This window comes from Fukomys damarensis, unplaced genomic scaffold (genome assembly GCF_012274545.1).
Source record: "Fukomys damarensis isolate Sample0158 unplaced genomic scaffold, DMR_v1.0_HiC HiC_scaffold_20, whole genome shotgun sequence".
Lineage (NCBI taxonomy): Eukaryota > Metazoa > Chordata > Mammalia > Rodentia > Bathyergidae > Fukomys > Fukomys damarensis.
This window is the reverse complement of record NW_022900932.1, coordinates 5,182,227-5,201,098: the sequence shown is the minus strand read 5'-3', so window position 1 is coordinate 5,201,098 and position 18,872 is coordinate 5,182,227. Positions and strand designations below refer to the sequence as shown.

The 18,872-nt window shown below is 37.6% G+C and overlaps 1 protein-coding gene across 1 annotated transcript in view; it reads right to left on the bottom strand.

Annotated features, from left to right (window-relative positions):
* Nucleotides 1-18,872, bottom strand: part of Zfand3 (zinc finger AN1-type containing 3) — a 262,726-nt gene that overhangs the window by 161,732 nt on the left and 82,122 nt on the right. Inside the window, exon 2 of the mRNA XM_010638851.1 lies at nt 12,520-12,560. Within this exon, the coding sequence (XP_010637153.1) occupies nt 12,520-12,547 (28 nt within the window). The 5' untranslated portion in view covers nt 12,548-12,560. The remainder of the gene's footprint in view (nt 1-12,519; nt 12,561-18,872) is intronic.

Here is an 18,872-nt window from a genome sequence, read left to right as displayed (position 1 = left end):
CTCAAGCAGGAAATACATGAAACCTGACCTTTACAACAGATTTTGAAAAGGTTCCCTTGGTTGCAAGATTAACAAAAGAAAAAAAACCAACCTTGTTTTGTGCCTTTATGTTCCCATCATTCTCTCACTCTGAACCTTGGTACTGAATGCTGTGCATTTATTTCCACCTAAAACTCACACGGGGGGGCCGAGGAAGTAGCTCCATGGTGCCACACCTGCCTGGTAAGCTCAAGGTCATGTTTGATCCCTGGTACCAAATAAAAACAAACTCACAGAAGTATCAGGCAGCCTTTCAATGGAGCCCTTGAGGATACCCCAAACAGCACACTGATATTAGGCTAGCTCCCTGAATTTATTTATGTTATGATGTGACTGAAGTTACCTGCAAAATTTAACAAGAGCAGGTACAGGTATCTAAGTGTAGTGGCAGTTAAGCAAGATCTGTGTGCTATTCACAGGCTCCAACTATTAACACCAAAAAAAAAGGAAAAAGTCTGCTCAAAACAAAGTCAGATATTTAATTATTCTAAAGCAATGTTTTACATAAGATACTCTTTTTATCTTATAAAGATTATACCATTTGGTGTGTTCAAAGATAAGTAATGTTCCAATGTAAAAATTTCTATTTTCCAAAATCATCTGCTTCTCTCTGGTGTTTTTCAAGATTCCATATTGATGGCCTCATCCCAAAAAAGGCAAACACCACACCACCAAGGACTGTCATTACCTAAGCTCTCAAATTGCTACCCAAGCTCTTAAGAGTTCCCACCTCCATGTGATTTCACTGTAGGTCAAAACATAAAGACTTTAGATATCATGAAAGAAAAATGTATTTATTGCTTCTGACTTTTCATTTCAATGAACACAACTTTTGGCTTTAGGGAACCACATCAGATTTGTTTTCTTTTTTAGATTTCCCCTTCTACAGGACCTTTTAAGATATTGAGAGAACAGTTTTGTCTAACAGAGGGACACCCTTATGCTTCAAGCATGGAAATTAACAGCTGCTAGATTCTAAACCATGTAAGTCAAAGAGAACAATAGTGCTTATTTAAAGCTAGGAAATTCAATGGTTTATACAGATGCTGAATATTTGCAAACAAAAACAAATGTCTTGGTTATGTTAGCTTAGCAACAGGTTAAAACAGTAGTAAGAAAAAGAAGCGTGAGAGTTAAGCCTCAGTACACAAACCTTCACTCAGAAAACTGAACAATTTAAAGTTTTATTAATGCTGGGTATCAATGATAAGGCACATGGCATTGAACAATACTGTTAGAATGACTCTCTTCAAACTGTCAGCCAGACTTGCAAAACTTTTACAGGACAGTGAAATGTGTATTTTCAGTTTAATTTATTCCAATTATGTAGCTTCCCCCGTTAATTTTTCCACAGTTTTTTCAGTAATACTTTTAAAACTGTACTGCTCCAAAGAAATGTATTTCTCTTCTCTTTTTTGTATAAGTTAATACAAGCTAAAATGTCTAAACCCATCACCAAGTCATTCTATATCTAACTTTCCTCTTGAAGTCTTTATTTCAAAGCTTTTGACACAATCCTATTTTCTCTTCAGAATAAGTCCTATAAAAAATAGAAAAACTTATGTGACTCCATGCTTCCTTTGTGGCAATGCCGCATTTTCAAGTTTATTTGATATATTAACTGAAAACAAAATTCCACTGTTGGGGGGAAGAGGTGTACCAGGGATCGAACTTGGGTCCTTGTGCTTGCCTGACACGCAGCAGCACCACTGAACTAAACCCCCAGTCCCTGAATTCCATATTTTAAGATCAAATACTGTATAGCACAACCAATTTATGACAGTCTTCTATAGTGTGAATTATTAAACTAATAGCCTATAAAGGTCTATTCAAAAACATAAATGCAGCTAAACTTACAGTCTTAAGACACTGATGGCTCAAAATCCTATTATTGTCTGAAACTAAGATAACATCCAAACAAAATTACTGAACTTTACATTGGTCTTCATTATTTTACAGTATCTTTGGGAAGGAAGTACTTCTATTGCCTCACTATATTAGAAAATAAAGAGCCTAATATAGGGTGTATTTTTATACTCTGACCTTTCTAAATATGAACAGTTCAAAATTCAGAAACTACAGTAGCCATTGTTTAAATACACTCAGGAAGTTAGAGAGAATCTCATTAGCATGTCTCAAATGAACATGAAGAAAAAAGTAGATCTGAAATGACAAAGTTTTAAATTTATTTAGTCAGAGAAATTTACAAAACCATCTTATAGAGCTAAATCTTTATCTTTCTTGCCCTTCTCCCCCCGCCAAAAAAAGTGCTGATCTTTAGTAGAGATCTCTGTAACTCAGAATTAAAACCCTATCTTTCTATTCCCAAACGAGTGCATGTCCGTCCCATTCAGAGGCGCCATGTTTTATTTAAAACATACTCCTACTCAGTAACCACTTTGTTCTAATTGACAAGGCAAAGTCAGGTCCCTAAAGTACACAGCTCATTACATTCAGTTTGGATTACAAAAACATAAGATGAAACGAACTGCATCAAAATGTACAAATTAATGGCTCAGGAATATGGGAAAGAGTGGTGGAATTAAGACTGTAATATGGTACAAAATCCACAGGGAGGCTAAGGAACAAATCACTAGTGTCTCTATAAACTGTACAAGGTTTCCAAATGAGCAAATACACAAGTAAGAGATAGGCTTTCCTAACTCAACCAAATTGCTAAATACGCATACAACAAAACAAGTCTTTTCAACACTATTACATACATATGTCTGAGAGAATGGGAATACCAGCAAGAAGGTGTAACAAATGAAACCCACAGGCGCACAGTCCAAATACAAAACACATCTTTGCCTTCCCACCGACAATGTGCAAACAAACCACACTTTCAAACGCTTTTTAAAAAATCTTGAGACACTAAACACAAAAGACTGAATTAGAAATGGTGCTTCGCAATGCAGTAGAGATCAAGGTTACTGAGCCAGAAGTTATATGAACAAGAACAAGAAAGATGTTAAATAAAAATCTCATCACCAAAACAGAAAACCCATTAGACAAAAGACACTGCAGCTCCCCATCATACATGCGCATCTTTTCCAAAACTAGATAATCTGTGAAGCTTCCAGCACAATTTCTGTGGTTTTCTTTGGAAATTCAGAGAGAAACTGAAATTACACTAAACTGAAACTACAATTCCACCTAGATCTATCTCATCTGGGTTTTACAGTATAATTCCATCTGAAGACACTACCTTTTCTCCAATTAACAATGAGAATGTTGAAGAAGACTAGGATTGGAGTCTAAACAGCTAACATGAAGCTCAATTCTTCATTTTAAAATTTATTTAATCTTAGAAACATGATGATCCATTTGCACAGTAGTTTCCGTTTCTGTAAAACGGACATATGAAATTGTTAATGTTTTGAGGATCAAATGAGATGGTATCAGACAAAAGAGTGTCATAAAATAAAAGGGCTGCAGCAATCTTAGTTTCTATGAAATTCATTTCAGGATTGTTTATGACAGAAATATAATTATTCATACCCTTCCTTTATTTTTATTCACAAATATTCTTGTTTCACTTCCAAGTATCCGTTTGGCATTTCCTGTTTATATACCATTTCTATTTTTCTCCCAACCAGAAAACCTTTCTTCCTCAAACTAAAAGTCTTAAGTATTTTTTTCAACTCTATATCTAACATTTAATGTAAAGGTAAATTAAGAAATTTTAAACTTTGATAGTAGCTAAAATTGTTAACATATTTTACACTGTAAGACTCAGCTAAGTACTGGGGCTTTGAAAAGATACGAAATTTTGTAGGTAAAGATCTTATTTATGTGTACATTAATCTCGTCTTTTTACCTATCATCTCTACTATGGATGAAAATTAAGCTCTATGAGGTTATAACCAGGAAAAGTGTCCCCAAAATTCAAACACAAAAATAACAGCCAGAACAGGAATTAACTCTGCGTATTGATAGGTAGGTGGGGCCAAGGTCACAAAAGCACGCGCTCACAGTGTCTTCCTGAGTCTATCTTATTCCTATCAAGCCTAAAAGGAACCTCATAAACCAAAGACTAACCATCCTGATGCTGTTTGCATTAGTTTACTGAGAATACAAAACATAGGAAGCTCTGACAACACATCCATTTCCTATCGTACAGGGTTTTCTAATTACATGACAGAGGCCAACTATACCCAAGCTGAATGGTCTCAGAACTAGGGTTCTCCAAGCTTCTTTTGATAGAGCCACAGCATCAGCCTCAAGGTGGAGCTCATACCTGTAACATTCTTATGCTTTCAATTAGTTCAATTCCCAGTATCACAAAAAAATTATACATTCCTGCATGATTAAATGATGCACTCTATTCCCTCTCCCACCTCCAAAATATGTCCACCCAGAATAAGTGATTTTATTTGAAAATATAGTCTTTGCAGCGGTGTCACAGGCCTGTAATTGCAGCACTCAGGAGAGGCTGAGGCAAGAAGACCACCACAAGCTTGAGTGGGCTATACTGTGAGTTCAAGGCCAGCATGAACTATGCAGTGAGACCCTGTCTCAAAAAAAGCTAAGGATTTCTAAAGGAGATAAACCTGGATACAGAGGCCCTGACCAGAATAACATATGTCTTTAACAACACAGACAGGGGCCAGGGATTTAGCTCAGGGGCCTGCTTGCAAGCACAAGGCCCTGAGTTCAATCCCCCATTCCAAATAACAACAACAACAACAGAGACAGAAGAGACAAGAACAAGACAGTCATACAGGGGAGAAGGCTGTGTGAAAGGCAAAGACTACGGTGATATTCTATAAGCCAAGAAAGGACAAGGACTGCTAGCAAAAAAAAACGTAGAATGGATTCCCTCTGAGGCTCTAGCAAGAATGACCCTGCTGCTTTCAGACTCTGGCTTCCAGAAGTGAAAATAAATCTTTGTTGTTTTAAGCTACCAAATACATGGCAACCTGTTATGGCAACACTAGAAAACTAATACTGTTAAGACCACACATATTATTACAAGATCAGTTAAATTACTTAAAGGACAATAAAAATAAACATCCTAATATTTTTCTCTCTATTCTCCAAAGGATAATCCCATGCCTCATGATGGAAATCGCAGCTTTAGAGCAACATATGAGCAAAAAGAAAGCACTATCTTAAAAGACTCAGTGACTATTAAATTTCTTCCTCTTCATCTATAACAACCTGACACATGGTCACACATATTCTATTTCAGGCCTTAAGCTATGTTTCTTCTACTTAAACTATTTTGTTTGCCATTAGAAATGCAACAATTATTTTTGACATGATTTCCCTAACATTCTCAACATACTGCTTCATTTATTTTGATCAGCATAATAATAATTGACACAATTTAAGAATGCTTGTTAGAGAGACATCAAATTGAAAGGACCAAGAGATGAGAAAAGTCTACCATAGTCCAGTACCGCCAATCATTTAAGGGTACACCACTCTAGTACGGCTGGAGCAAAGCCAAAAAAACCTAGTTTCTGATAGAGCAGCAATCTTTAACCTACTCAAGTGTTTAAAAAAAAAAGAGAGAGAAAACAGAGTTGGAAGTAGAATAAAAACAGAACACACAAATTTTTACCAGCTGTTCCTCAAACGACTACTATCTAGAATATATAAAGAACTCAAAAAAAAAAAAAATCAGGACCCCCCCAAATACAAAGACCCAATTCAAAAATGAGCATCTGAAATGAACAGACATTTCTCAGACAAAGAAATAAAAGCAGCAAAGAAATATATGAAAAAATGTTCAAATCAGTGGTCATTCAAGAGATGCAGATGAAAACAACAGATTCCACCTCCAGAAAGAATGCCTGCTATCAAGAAATCAACCAATAACAAATGTCAGCAGGGTTGTGGGGAGAAAGGAACCCTTCTCCATTGTTGGTGCGAGTGCAGACTGGTGCAACCACTGTGGAAATCAATATGGAGATACCTCAAAGAACTGGGACTAGAGGTTCCATTTGACCCAGCTATCTCTCTGCTGGGTATCCTTCCAAAAGAACTGAAAGAATCATACCACAGGGATATATGCACACCCATGTTTATAGCGGCACTGTTTGCAACAGCTAAAACTTGGAAATAGCCCAACTGCCCATCAACTGGAGACTGGATAAAGAAGATGTGGTTTTTCTATAAAACGGAGTACTACTCAGCCATAAAGAATGAGAAACTAGAGTCATTCATAGGAAAATGGATGCAAATTGAAGCCATATTCTTAAGTGAAATAAATAAGACACACATGTGTAAATACCGAATAGTTTCTCTGGTGTGAAAAACTAAAACTGTAAATAACATCCAAATTGTATAATTGACAATATGAAACAGGAAGAAAAGGGCTACAGGTATAGGGAAAGTGGGAAGGGTAGGGGAAAGGAAATAAGGGAGAAGAAAAAATATGAGAAAAAAAAAAAGGACACAAAGTTTTTGTAAGTAGGGAATGGTGGAGCGGGTTAAGGGAGGGCAGGAGTATGGGGAAAAAATGAGAACCAAGATATGTCACGTAAAGGTACAAGATCCGAACGATAAATTTAACTGTACTGTATATTTTTAAAGTACTAATAAACTCAATGAGGAAAAAAAAAGAAAAAACAACTTAAATGTCCAAACAAGCAATCTGATAAATTGGGACCTACTGTAATAAAAGTGACCAATTAATGTATCAATAAAATTGGGACACTTTGGAGATTGGAAGAAATGCTACTAATATTTTCACTGGCACAAAAAGCATTAACTAAAATTGTTCAGGTAAATGTGATTTAGCTCAGTGGCACAATGCCCCCGCCTTGCAAGTGCAAGGTCCAAAACTCGATCCTCAGTACCAAAAAAAAAGGATTAGTATAGTTAAAATGAACTATACTAAGGATCTACTCTAGCAGTAAGTTGCTATCTTGGCATACATTCATTCAGACCCGGGGTTAGATCTCCAACACCACAAAGAACTTAGAACAGCGGGGTCAATATCATTAACTTCTAAAAGCATTAGCTGAAAAACTAAAAGTCATAGATTGACTAGTGGATTGTGATTTACACATTTTAAAAACAATTACTGTTGAGATACATAAACAGTGTAAGAATAAATACGAGGATAAGATTAAGATGGTGGTTTCCTGAGTTGGGGAAATGACTGGGATAAAAGACTGGAGCAATGGGTCCTGAAAAGATTTTAACGCCTTTTAATGACGTAAAGAGAAAGGTTAACACATTAATATTTGTTAACTCTAGATGGGCTTGTTTCTATATATTCTGACTTTCATCTTCGCATCTGCCAAAGAAGATATATATAATGGTTAAGAAGAGAGCCCCAGTAAGTTTAACAAAGATACGACCAATATTTGCGTTACACTTGAGAAATTGTAGTTTCACACCTTTCAAGAAATGAGGGTAGGGCCAGGGATTTAGCTCAGTGGCACCATGCCTGCCTCACAAGCATAAGGCACATTCGATCTCCAGTACAAGGGGGAAAAAAAGAAAAAATGAAGGTATTTAACAGTAAGTAAGTCAATAAAACTATAAAGATTTTATTCAAATGTTTCACTGTGAGTGCTGCAGCTGCCTTTCTTTTGGGAAAAAGTAATTTGAAAAATCAAAGACTGACAAGCTTATTTATTTTACTACTCTGCCAAAATTTCACTCATTAGAGTAGGTAACTTGTCTTCCTATCATATTACTGATGGGTACAGGCTTCCTGCAACTGCTGTAAGTATGAATAGTAAGAAGACCTTAACATTTTTCACCTCACTGTTCCTTCTACTGTAGATCCTCAAAATTCAGCTATAAAGTCTTTGTAGATAGGGAGGAGTAGAGGGGTTGAAGGGAGGGCAGGGGAATGGGGAAAAAATAAGAACTTAGGTGGATTATGTAAAGGTGTAAATTTCCAATGATGGATGTCATTACACTGTATACCTTAAATGTACCAATAAAAGTAATTAATTTTTAAAAATTCATCCATAAGCTTCAACTCTTTTTCAAAAGTGACTGAAATCATATAACATTTACTCTGGGCTTCTAGAAGGAAATGAAAACAGAAAAGCGGTTAGTGTGTGACTAAGCATTAATCATTTCAAGTTTATAAGGAAATTTTTTAAATTATTTGCTGTGAAGTGGGAAAAATAATGTATCAACTCAAAGGTGGGAGACTCCTTACCCAAACTGCAGGAGCTCCTCCCTTCCGCTCACAGAACAGTCTTTACAGAACACTCAGCCTTGAGAGAGATAACCACATTTCCAAACAAATGCTACAAAAATTGTTATTTGGAGGAAGGAAAATACAGAACATGTGAAAGAAGAGGGGAAAAGTTTGAAAAAATAGCAAACAGAAATTCTTATAGAAAGAGAAAATATAATAAAATACAATAAAGTTAATCCCCCTCTCTAAAATACCCTCATAAAAATCTGGAAGAACATTTTAAATCCATTCTACCACAAACTGAAATGTTGAAATGTATCACTTCCTGGAGCTCTCCTAGAATACCTCTTTTAACTATCCTAGAGATCCTGGCATAGGAAATCTTGGATGATAAAAGTGTTCAGATCAAAGAAATTTTTTTTTGGAGACGGGGTCTCACTATGCAGTTCAGGCTGGCCTTGAACTCTCACTATGTAGCCCAGGCTGACCTCTAACTCTGGGCAATCTGCTTGCCTCAGCTTTAAGGGTTGAAATTACAGGTGAGGGCTGGGATTACAGGTATGCACCACCACATCCAGCAGGTCAAAGGAGCTTTAAGGCTAAGAAACAAGCATTGCATGCATTTTTAACAAAACCAGTTTAAGTAATTTCATCTTTAAAAGTAACAGAGGTCCGCTGCTTGCCTCACAAGCACAAGGTCCCGAGCTCAATCCCCGGTACCAAAAAAAAAAGTAAGAGGGCCCCACTAGGGTTCAAGATAAGAAGGATATGAAAACAATGAAAGTAAAAATAATACCTTCTCATTTCAAAGGGAAGAATTTTGATTGAGTTGTAAGCACACCTTTAGTAAATCCAGCCAAGTTGGCTCCTCCTCTACATATATAAAAATATCTGACATAGGCATTTCTCATTCTAACAATATTACTGGTAAGTAACACTTATTTAGTATACAATTTGCTAGCAACTAATGTGTTAGTTGATGGTGGTCATCGGGAGCAGGGAGATATATTCACCATTTAGCAGAGTATTTCATCAGAGGCAAAATAACTCTGAGCCCTTTTCATGATTAGGCTTCAAACTGGACATTTAAAAACTAAAGACCACTCAAGCTGGGCATGGTGGTGCATGCCTGTAATCCCAGCACTGGGGAGGCTGCAACAGGAAGATCACTGTGAGTGATCACCAGCCTGGGCTACATCGTGAGTTCCAGGTCAGTTTCAACTACACAGTGAGACCCTGTCTCAAAAAACCAAATAAAGGGCCAGGGATTTAGCTCAGTGGTTCCACTGCTTGCCTTGCAAGTGCGGGGACCGGAGTTTGATCCCTGGTACAATAAATACATATACATACATACATACATACATACATACATACATACTAAAGACACTCAACAAATGATTTCATTCACTCTCCTCCACATACACATTAAAATTTCTGACAGCTAAAGGCTACATCCCTAAATGACCCCTGTCCTCCTTTGACCTGCTGCCTCTTTAAGCTCAAGGCCACCATAAGAATTTACTATTGATTCTAGCCAACATTTAAGACAGCTCCTAATCATCTACCTAGACCATTTACTAAAAGTAGATTACAACTGAACCCTTCCTCTGTCCCAGCGAGAGAGAAGGGGACTTGAGAGTCAATGGGAGGGTACTGGGGATCATACTCAGGATCTTGTGTTTGCAAGGCAGGCAGTGGAATCACTGGGCTAAATCCCCAGCCCGAGAGCCATTCTTTAAATGTAATCTTCAAGAAAGGCATGATCAAAACTTCTATACAGATTCAATGCAATCCTTGTTGAAATGCCAACAGTATATTTTGCAGAAGTTGAGAAAACAATCCAAAACTTCACTTGGAACCAGAAGAGACCTAGAATAGCCAAAACCATTCTAGACAATAGAGACATGGCAGGGGGTATCACAATTCCCAACTTGAAACTATACTACAAAGCCATAGTGATAAAAACCAGCATGGTACTGGCAAAGAAACGGACCCAAGGATCAGTGGGATAGATTAGAAGATGCAGAAACAACAGCAGACATACTCAGCTACCTCATCCTTGACAATGGAGCCAACCATCCTCACTGGAGGAAAGATCGCCTCTTTAATAAATGATGTTGGAAAAACTGGCTTTCAACTTGCCAGAGATTAAAATTAGATCCCTATCTGTCACCATGCACTTAACTAAAATCCGAGTGATTTAAAGATCTAAATATTAAAACAGAAACACTAAACTTACCGGAAAGTAAATTAGGTAAAACTCTCAAAGACACTAGCATAGGAGAAGACTTTGTGAACAAATCCTCAGCAGCATGAGAACTTGCACAAAGAATCAACAACTGGGATCTCATTGTATGAAAAAGTTTTTGCACTGCAACAGAAATCACCAACAGAGCTAAGCGACATCCTACAATGTGGGAAAAAAATTTTACCTGCTACTCCTCAAAGGTCTACTATCTAGAATATATAAAGAACTCAAAAAAAAAAATCAGGACCCCCCCAAATACAAAGACCCAATTCAAAAATGAGCATCTGAAATGAACAGACATTTCTCAGACAAAGAAATAAAAGCAGCAAAGAAATATATGAAAAAATGTTCAAATCAGTGGTCATTCAAGAGATGCAGATGAAAACAACACTGAGATTCCACCTCACTCCAGAAAGAATGCCTGCTATCAAGAAATCAACCAATAACAAATGTCAGCAGGGTTGTGGGGAGAAAGGAACCCTTCTCCATTGTTGGTGGGAGTGCAGACTGGTGCAACCACTGTGGAAATCAATATGGAGATACCTCAAAGAACTGGGACTAGAGGTTCCATTTGACCCAGCTATCTCTCTGCTGGGTATCCTTCCAAAAGAAGTAAAAGAATCATATCACAATGACATATGCTCACCCATGTTTATAGAAGCACAGTTTGTAATAGCTAAAACTTGGAAACAGCCCAACTGCCCTTTAGTTGGAGACTGGATAAAGATGATGTGGTTTTTCTATAAAATGGAGTACTACTCAGCCATAAGGAATGAGAAACTAGAAACATTTATAGCTAAATGGATGCACATTAAGGCTGTACTCTTAAGTGAAATAAATAGGATACACGAGTAAATACCTAACAGTTTCTCTGGTGTGAAAAACTAAAAGTGTAAATAAGGTTCAAATGGTATAATTGAGAGGGTGAAATAGGAAGAAAATGGCTAAAGGAGAGGTGGGAAGGGGAGGGGAAAGGAAATAAGGGAAAAGAAAAATGAAAAAATGGAAACAGTCTTTGTAAACAGGGAAGGGTGAAGGGGGTGAAGGGACGGCTGGGGAATGGGGAAAAAACAAGAACCAAGATATATCACGTAAAGATACAAGATCCTGATGATAAATGTAACTGTATTGTTTGCTTTAAATGTACAAATAAATTTAATTGCAAAAGGAAGAAAGGCAGGATTCTCCATCTCCTATCATGTGTAGGAAAACAGAATCCTAACTTTAGTAATTGCCAACAGACACTTTTGGTATGATCAAAATATTCACCAACTCTGTAACTTTTCACTTCTCTAACTATATGGAGCCTCTGTTCGTCCACTCCTTACTCCTTTAGTTGCCCTTTAAAAGGCCCAGCATTTTTGTGCAAACTAAACTATTAGACTCTACTGCAAAAGTATATTACCAATTAAAATCTGTCCTTACCATTTCAAATAGTGTTCAATTTTTTTACCTTAGACAAAATGAATAAAGAAGGAAAGTTAAACTATCCTCATTAGTAAAGATTTAGCTTTATAAAATCAAAGACAAAAGTTTTGGGGGAGGAGTAGGGGGAAGGAAGGGCAGGAAGAGAAAGAGTAGCAGCAGCAGCAGCTTTCAGGGCTAGAAAAGACCCTTGGTGAACATCAAGCCCAGTACTGCATTGCATAAATGATGAATCTAAGAAATTAAGTGACTTGAGACTCAAGGTGACTACAAGGAAGGATATGATTAAAAAGAGCTAACTCAGTGTGATTTTCTTGCTGACATCAATGAAAATACTCCCCCTGATGTATTTGCATGAGTAGCACAACACTCACCATCTATCATGCAAGTCAAAATCAAGAGAGAAACACTACAAGTCATTTTGTAATTCCATTGTATACCAACAACAATAAACCAAGGAAAGTTTGTGTGGTACAAGTACACATGAAATTCCATTTCACTAAGAGATGGCTACTGTATTTTAATAGCCCTAGGCAAATATACGTAGTACCTTGGTAAGAAGAAACTAGTTTCATTGACAAGCTAAGAAAAGAAAATCCCATGCATAGATCAGGAAAGTCAAATAATTTTGACAGTCTTAAAAACCGAAAGAAGAAAAATAAAAATATTTTAAACCCTTTTCTGCACTTACCAGCAAAGCATTTGGAACAGAGATTCATAGTCTTGCTGGACCTGGGACAAAAAAAAGAAAAGAAAGAAAAAAGAGCTAAAAATTCCATATCACTCAAATCAAAACATAAAATTTTAAAATCTAAGCAAAGAATTTTCTAGCCAACAATTGAACTAATAAACTAATAACAAGTCCCTGGCTAGCTGTCTAACCCACCCCCCTCAAAAAAAATACAACACTTCTGTTGTTTTCTCAATAATAGCTTGAGCCCAGAGCCTCCCATGTGCCACTGAGCTATATCCTAAGTCCTTTGTTTTTGTTTTTGTTTTTGTTTTTTGAGAGAGAGTCTAAGTTGTCTCAAGATGTACTTTTTTTAAAATTACCTATGAGTTACCCAACGGCTTACTCTATTTATTGTGATTAAGACCTCAGGTAACAGCAAGTTCAGAAACACTGTAACGTGATCAGAAGTTGGCACAGGAGTCAATTTATCCCACATGACTATCACATTCTGGTTTACACTGCAATACATGCCATAAAGTTATCCAAAATAATAAAAACTGTGTCTGTAAAGGGATTAGAATTTCCTTATTTGACCTCTGAATCATCACTTAAACTTTTACCCCATCGTCTCTCCTTTCGCTGTAGTCGTTTCAGATCCTGCTCACATTATGACCTTGTTATTTAAAATTCTGTTAGATGTTCCCAAATTATTTTTCATGTCCTTTCATCTGTTAATAATAGCTACAATTCACTGAGTAATAACTTGGATGGGCATTTAACATACATTATCTTATTAATCTTCCCAAGATCCCTAAAATAGGCATTACCATATTACCTTCCTTCTAAACTAAAATTACATTACCATTTCTGTAACCAGAAAATACCTTACAAATGGCTACAAGTGATGAATAATTTAATGAGAAAAAGTCCCCCCCCCAATCTCTTCCAAGGTGTTACTAAATTGAAGGTCTCAGAATAAAGGAACTCTCATCCCCAGGTCACACAGCAGCGGAGGAACATCTGACCTTGGCTCCAGGTAAACCAGAGGCCATCCTGCTGTCCTGTTCACAACATGGCAGCCCAGGGACCACAAAACACGCAGTCAATAAAGACCTGTCCATCAGGTTCATCCTTTTTCTTTTCCTTGTCTTCTATCATGTAATACAACTCCTCCTTCCACAACCCCTAGAATACTGCTGTTGGAAAACAGGTATATTTGTAGCTTCATTCCTCAGCAATTCCTCCCAGTGTCTGTGTTTTTGACTAAAGCTGCCACTACAAATAGAAAAAAGCTGCTTTCTTCTTTTATTAAAGCTTACAATTAGAGAAAGCCTCTCTTGGGAAGTATTTCTTGATGACTATGATTATTCTCCAACATGCTTGAGTCCAAGACCTAATAGTAATTGCCATGGTCTGACAAGGGGATCATTTCTCTTTCTCAAGGAGCAGCTATGTCAACAAGTGGATATTCCTTAGGCGTTAACAACAAAGAGATGTGTTAATATCGGCAAGTAACACTTACACGTCTGCTATGTGGTAGGCATAATACCAGCTGCCTTCAACTTTGTTTTAACAATGAGGAAACAGAGATCCCAACTGGGCACCAACTTGCCAAACTTGTCTAAGACTGCAGAAATAGTAAATGATGGAATCTGACCTAAGCTAAAGCATGTATTCTTTTCACTATGTTAAACAAAGGCCTCTGGGCCCATACAGAAGCCAAGGGGCAAACAATCCCAAGGTGGCACACTGGTATCTGCTAGAATGGTTGCAGGACTAAAGATCTGGGCTATAATAAAGTCAGCTCCCAAACAAAGTAAAGCCTCTCACCTGGTACCACACCCCACACACACACCTTTCCTCTACAGTCACTCCTAGACTCTCAGTTATTTCAGCTCCATCTCCATGATGAATTCAGGCTGAAGGAATTCCTCTGATAACCAGAATCCCAGCAGACCAGCAGGTTCCTTCCTGGTGTGTTTACACCCTTGTCCATGGAGGATTCACAAAGCCAGAGATGAACACAGTACCTCACCTCAGCTTCTCACCACCATCCAGTAGGAATCATGGAAAGCCTGCAGGGAACAGAGCAGCTCAACTCCATGCCCACCCATATTAACAGCTATTATTGCAAAGCTGGTAAGAAAAAATCTGGAGGGAAAAGAGCATTTTTTGGAATCTCCTGATCTCTCCTCACATAGCATATATGTTTACAACACCTACTATACCTACACATTACTAAATTATATCCATTCCATATTGTGAATAGAAATTTTTCAGCAACATGCTTATCAATATGGTTATCAAAGAAATAATGTACGGTAACTGATGTTATCAATCAAAACATGTTTTAAATCTGAAATCAGCCAGATTTTTGGCTATACAAATAATGGCCCCTGCTAAATAATGGCTCCTTGGACCACATGGGCCAACGACACTGAGAGCAAAGGAACTGGCAGAGACTTTTATGAAATCTGCTTCTTTCTCATGCTGAGCATGTGAAACTGTTACTACATACAAGTAGTCTATCAACCTGCAGAGTCCTGGCACAGGTGACATAGTTGTCTATGGGTGCAGCATGCACAAAAAAATGTGATTCTGAACTTTGACCTCCCAAACTTTGACAAAATCAATTTCTACTGTTTTAAGCCACCAACCTAGCAGCAATCTGTCATAACACACATGGTTATGTCTCTGATCTCAACTTATTTCTTCTCAGCACCACAGCCTGACCTACCCTTTCTTCTGAAACACCCTCTTCTCTACCTACCTCCCCTCTCCGATTTTCCTCCCAACTAACTGTTTCCTTTCCATCACGTTCTCCCCCACTGCCAAGACCTTCCTGAGGAGGTCCCAGGACTCAATCTTCATTACCTCTACTTCTCACTTAGCAATCTCATGCAGCTTCCACGACTTTAAACACTGTATCGATACACTAGTGACCTACAAGTGTTTACCTTCATTGCTAAACCTCTTCACCTTGCTCCTGCCTATCAGACATCTCACCCACAGTCCAAACACAGTATCACAGAATTTCAAAATCAGTGCCTGAATTATCTTGCTCATGTTTATAAACGGAAACACCTTCACAGGTGTTCAAATCAAAATCCTAGAGGACATCTTTGATTCCCCTTTGCTAGTTTCCTGTATACACCACTCAGCAAGATCAACTGGCTCTAATTACAAATAGACCTCAAATCTACGTACTGTACCTCTCTCCCTCCTCAATGTTTCTATTCTGGCCACCACTACCTCTCACCTGGCCAGTGTAAATGACTTTTTACTCATCTCTCCATTTCCTTTCCTGACCCCTTATAGTGATTTTCCATATAGTAGCCAAGGTAACTTTTTTAAAAGTTACATGCAATTTTCTTGTTTATGCGATCCAACAATTTCCTTCTGAATCTGATGTAAAATTCAAACTTTACTAGTCTGGATGTCCCCTTGTGATCCTGCCCACCTCCCCTTTCCTCTCTTAGCCATTATGCCCCTCTGCTCACAGTATTTCACCCACACTGGCCTTTTCTCTGTTCCCAGAATGTGCCATGGAGCTTTTGCCCATGCTGCTTCCACTATTTCCAAATTATTATTAAGGTGGTCTCTTTCTTGTCTCTCAGATCTTAGTTCAAAAACCCCCACAGTAGCCTTCCTCTGACCCTGACCACCCAATTTACATCAGTCCTTCTTATGTAGGCTCATTAACACATCTTTCTTTGATATCTCACCACATGCCTGTTTCCTTGTTGACTATCTTTCCTCAATAGAAAGTAAGTACCAAGAAAGCAACAACAACCCTCTCGATCACTCTTGCTTGGTATTTCACAGGGACCAGCAAACATTTGATAAATGAGGAAATGAATCCCTTCCTAGAGGCATGAACTATGAAAAAAGAAGCAAATTTTTTTTAAATGCACGTTGTAGAGGTCATTCCCACCACACCACCTGTGACTGTGATCCTCTAATCCCTGGGGCTCTGTCATAGGGCACTGCCTGCTTACAAATGGTAGGCAACACCATCCTATGTATCTGGCCATGACTTGCTACTCAGGAAATAACGGTGGCAAGCATTTTAAGAAGTTTTTCTTTCTAATGAGATGGAGTTAAAAACCAGTTTAAATTTTCTTATCCTTTTGATAATGTTTATTGCTACTTGCCGGTTTTACAAATACTCCTTTACCCAGAAGTTAGGGGGCAAAACAACAACCATGTAAACAAAACCCAGGGACCACTTAAAATTCTACTTCCCAAAATAAGAGCTGTTAACATTTTGAAAGCTTTGCCTCTCATTTCTATACAGATATGCAAAAAACAGAGCTTACATTTAACCACACTGTACAGTTGTGCAGTGCGTTCACGGTGTGTACTATGCTTCACATCACACACACATTAGCCATTTTCTTTTGCATGTATCCAACCTTTCATAAAAACGTAAAAAGACTTCATTTTACACTTAACACTTAATATTCTTTCATATCATTGTGCTTCAAAAACAGTTGCTCTATAATAATTACACAGTAAAAATCTATCATATACCATAAATACTAGTAATCTATTACACACTAATATCTTACTCAGTTGCACCCATTACTGGATTTTTTCCAAGGTATTTTTCTATATAAATATTGATACAGTGAGCATTTTTGGACACAGATCTTTGGTCATAAATCTGTCTGAATGATTTCCTTTAAAACTTATTCTGAGGAGGAGCGTTTGTACTAGATGGAAGGAAAGAAAGAAGAGGGTAAGAGAACACAGATGGAAGGAGAGACAATGCCTCCATTCCTAAGATCCTCCCAGTTACCCTCTAGGCAAGATTAGGTGATTAAACACTGGTGACAATCTACTGGCCACCTTCTACGTGTAAGAGCTTTAAAGTTTAAACTGCTGGAGTATCTGGGAACGGCAAACAGCTCTACTATAGCCTAACTCTCTGCTTGCCCCAGGCAAACAAGAAAAAGGCCAGTTCAAATAGATGGCATCCTGGCCGGCGGTGACAAAGTAGGCTTTCAACCAGCTTGTCTGAACTGTGACATGTAGCTCTAAATCATTTTAGATGATGTCTGCCAAGTTTTCTTTTTAAGGGAATATTACAAAAAAAAAGGTAGAAATAGGTTTCTAAAATGTAGCACTCTAAGTCCTGTTTCTTCTGTTTTAAAATCTAATCTGAATGCAACAATTTAGATTCCAGATGAGGAATTACCATTGTTTTAACATTTTATACGCAAATTCAAGGAGAGCAGAACATAGTGTACAATACTGGTTTTGTGTGTTTTGAGTCTTTGCACAAAAGGAGATGTAAAACATCTGAGGCCCTGGACACACTACCAGCTTAGTTTAGAACCATCTAAAAATTATAAACAAGATGAGGCACAGCCATAAAAGTAGTCAAAAGAAGGAAAATAAAAATTAAAGTATGTGTAAGTCTCTGCAGAAAAGTAGGAGAAAAAAATGAATAAAAACGTCAAATTATTTTTCACTTAAGAGCAACTGAGTGACAGTATGAACTCTATGTACAGCCAGTGGTTCCAACTGTCTTAACCATTTTATGTCCAAAGAGAAGATTTTCTTCCCTGAAATCAGAAATTGTTTTATAAAGAATGCCGTAGTCGCATACACATGTAATCCCAGCACTCAGGAGGCTAAGGCAGGACAATCACCATGAGTTCGAGGCCAGCCTGAGGTACGCAGTGAGCTCTGTCTCAAAAAATAAGTTTTACAATTAAGCTCTTAATTTCAAGGCAAGCACAACACTTTACACTAAATATAAACAAGGCCAAGGTGAAAAAAAGACAAAAAAGGAAAAAGCTTCAAGAGAACCAGAAATATGCAGTAATGCCCAGGAAAACAGTGTTAGGGATTTCAAAAAAGAAATAACAAGTCAGCAGAATCATGGTCCAAGAGCATCCACCCAGCCTCATTAGTGAAAGGGCTCCAACAGTGAAGTTCTCACCACTAGGTCGAGATACTGAATTTTGGAAGGACATCATGAGATGGATGTTTTGTCAAGGTTGTTATACCAAACAAATCTTTCAGAGGAGATACAGTTTTAAACACAGATTTAATTCTTATTTCTGAAGAGTGATCTTACAAGTGGCTACCATGACAGAAAACTGCTGAAGATCATCTAAACATAATACAATAGGACCGGGGATTTAGCGCAATGGTTCCACCACCTGTCTTGCAAGTGCAAGGTCTCGAGTTCAATCCCTGGTACCAATCAATCAATTCCTTTAGAATAGTAGGAAGACCATAAATGACACCAGAATGGTGTATGAATGGATATTTATAACTGAGGATAAAATTTTCAGTGATGACAACATTTGTAGATTTTTCCAATGACAGTAGCATTTACAAATTTTACAGATTTAACA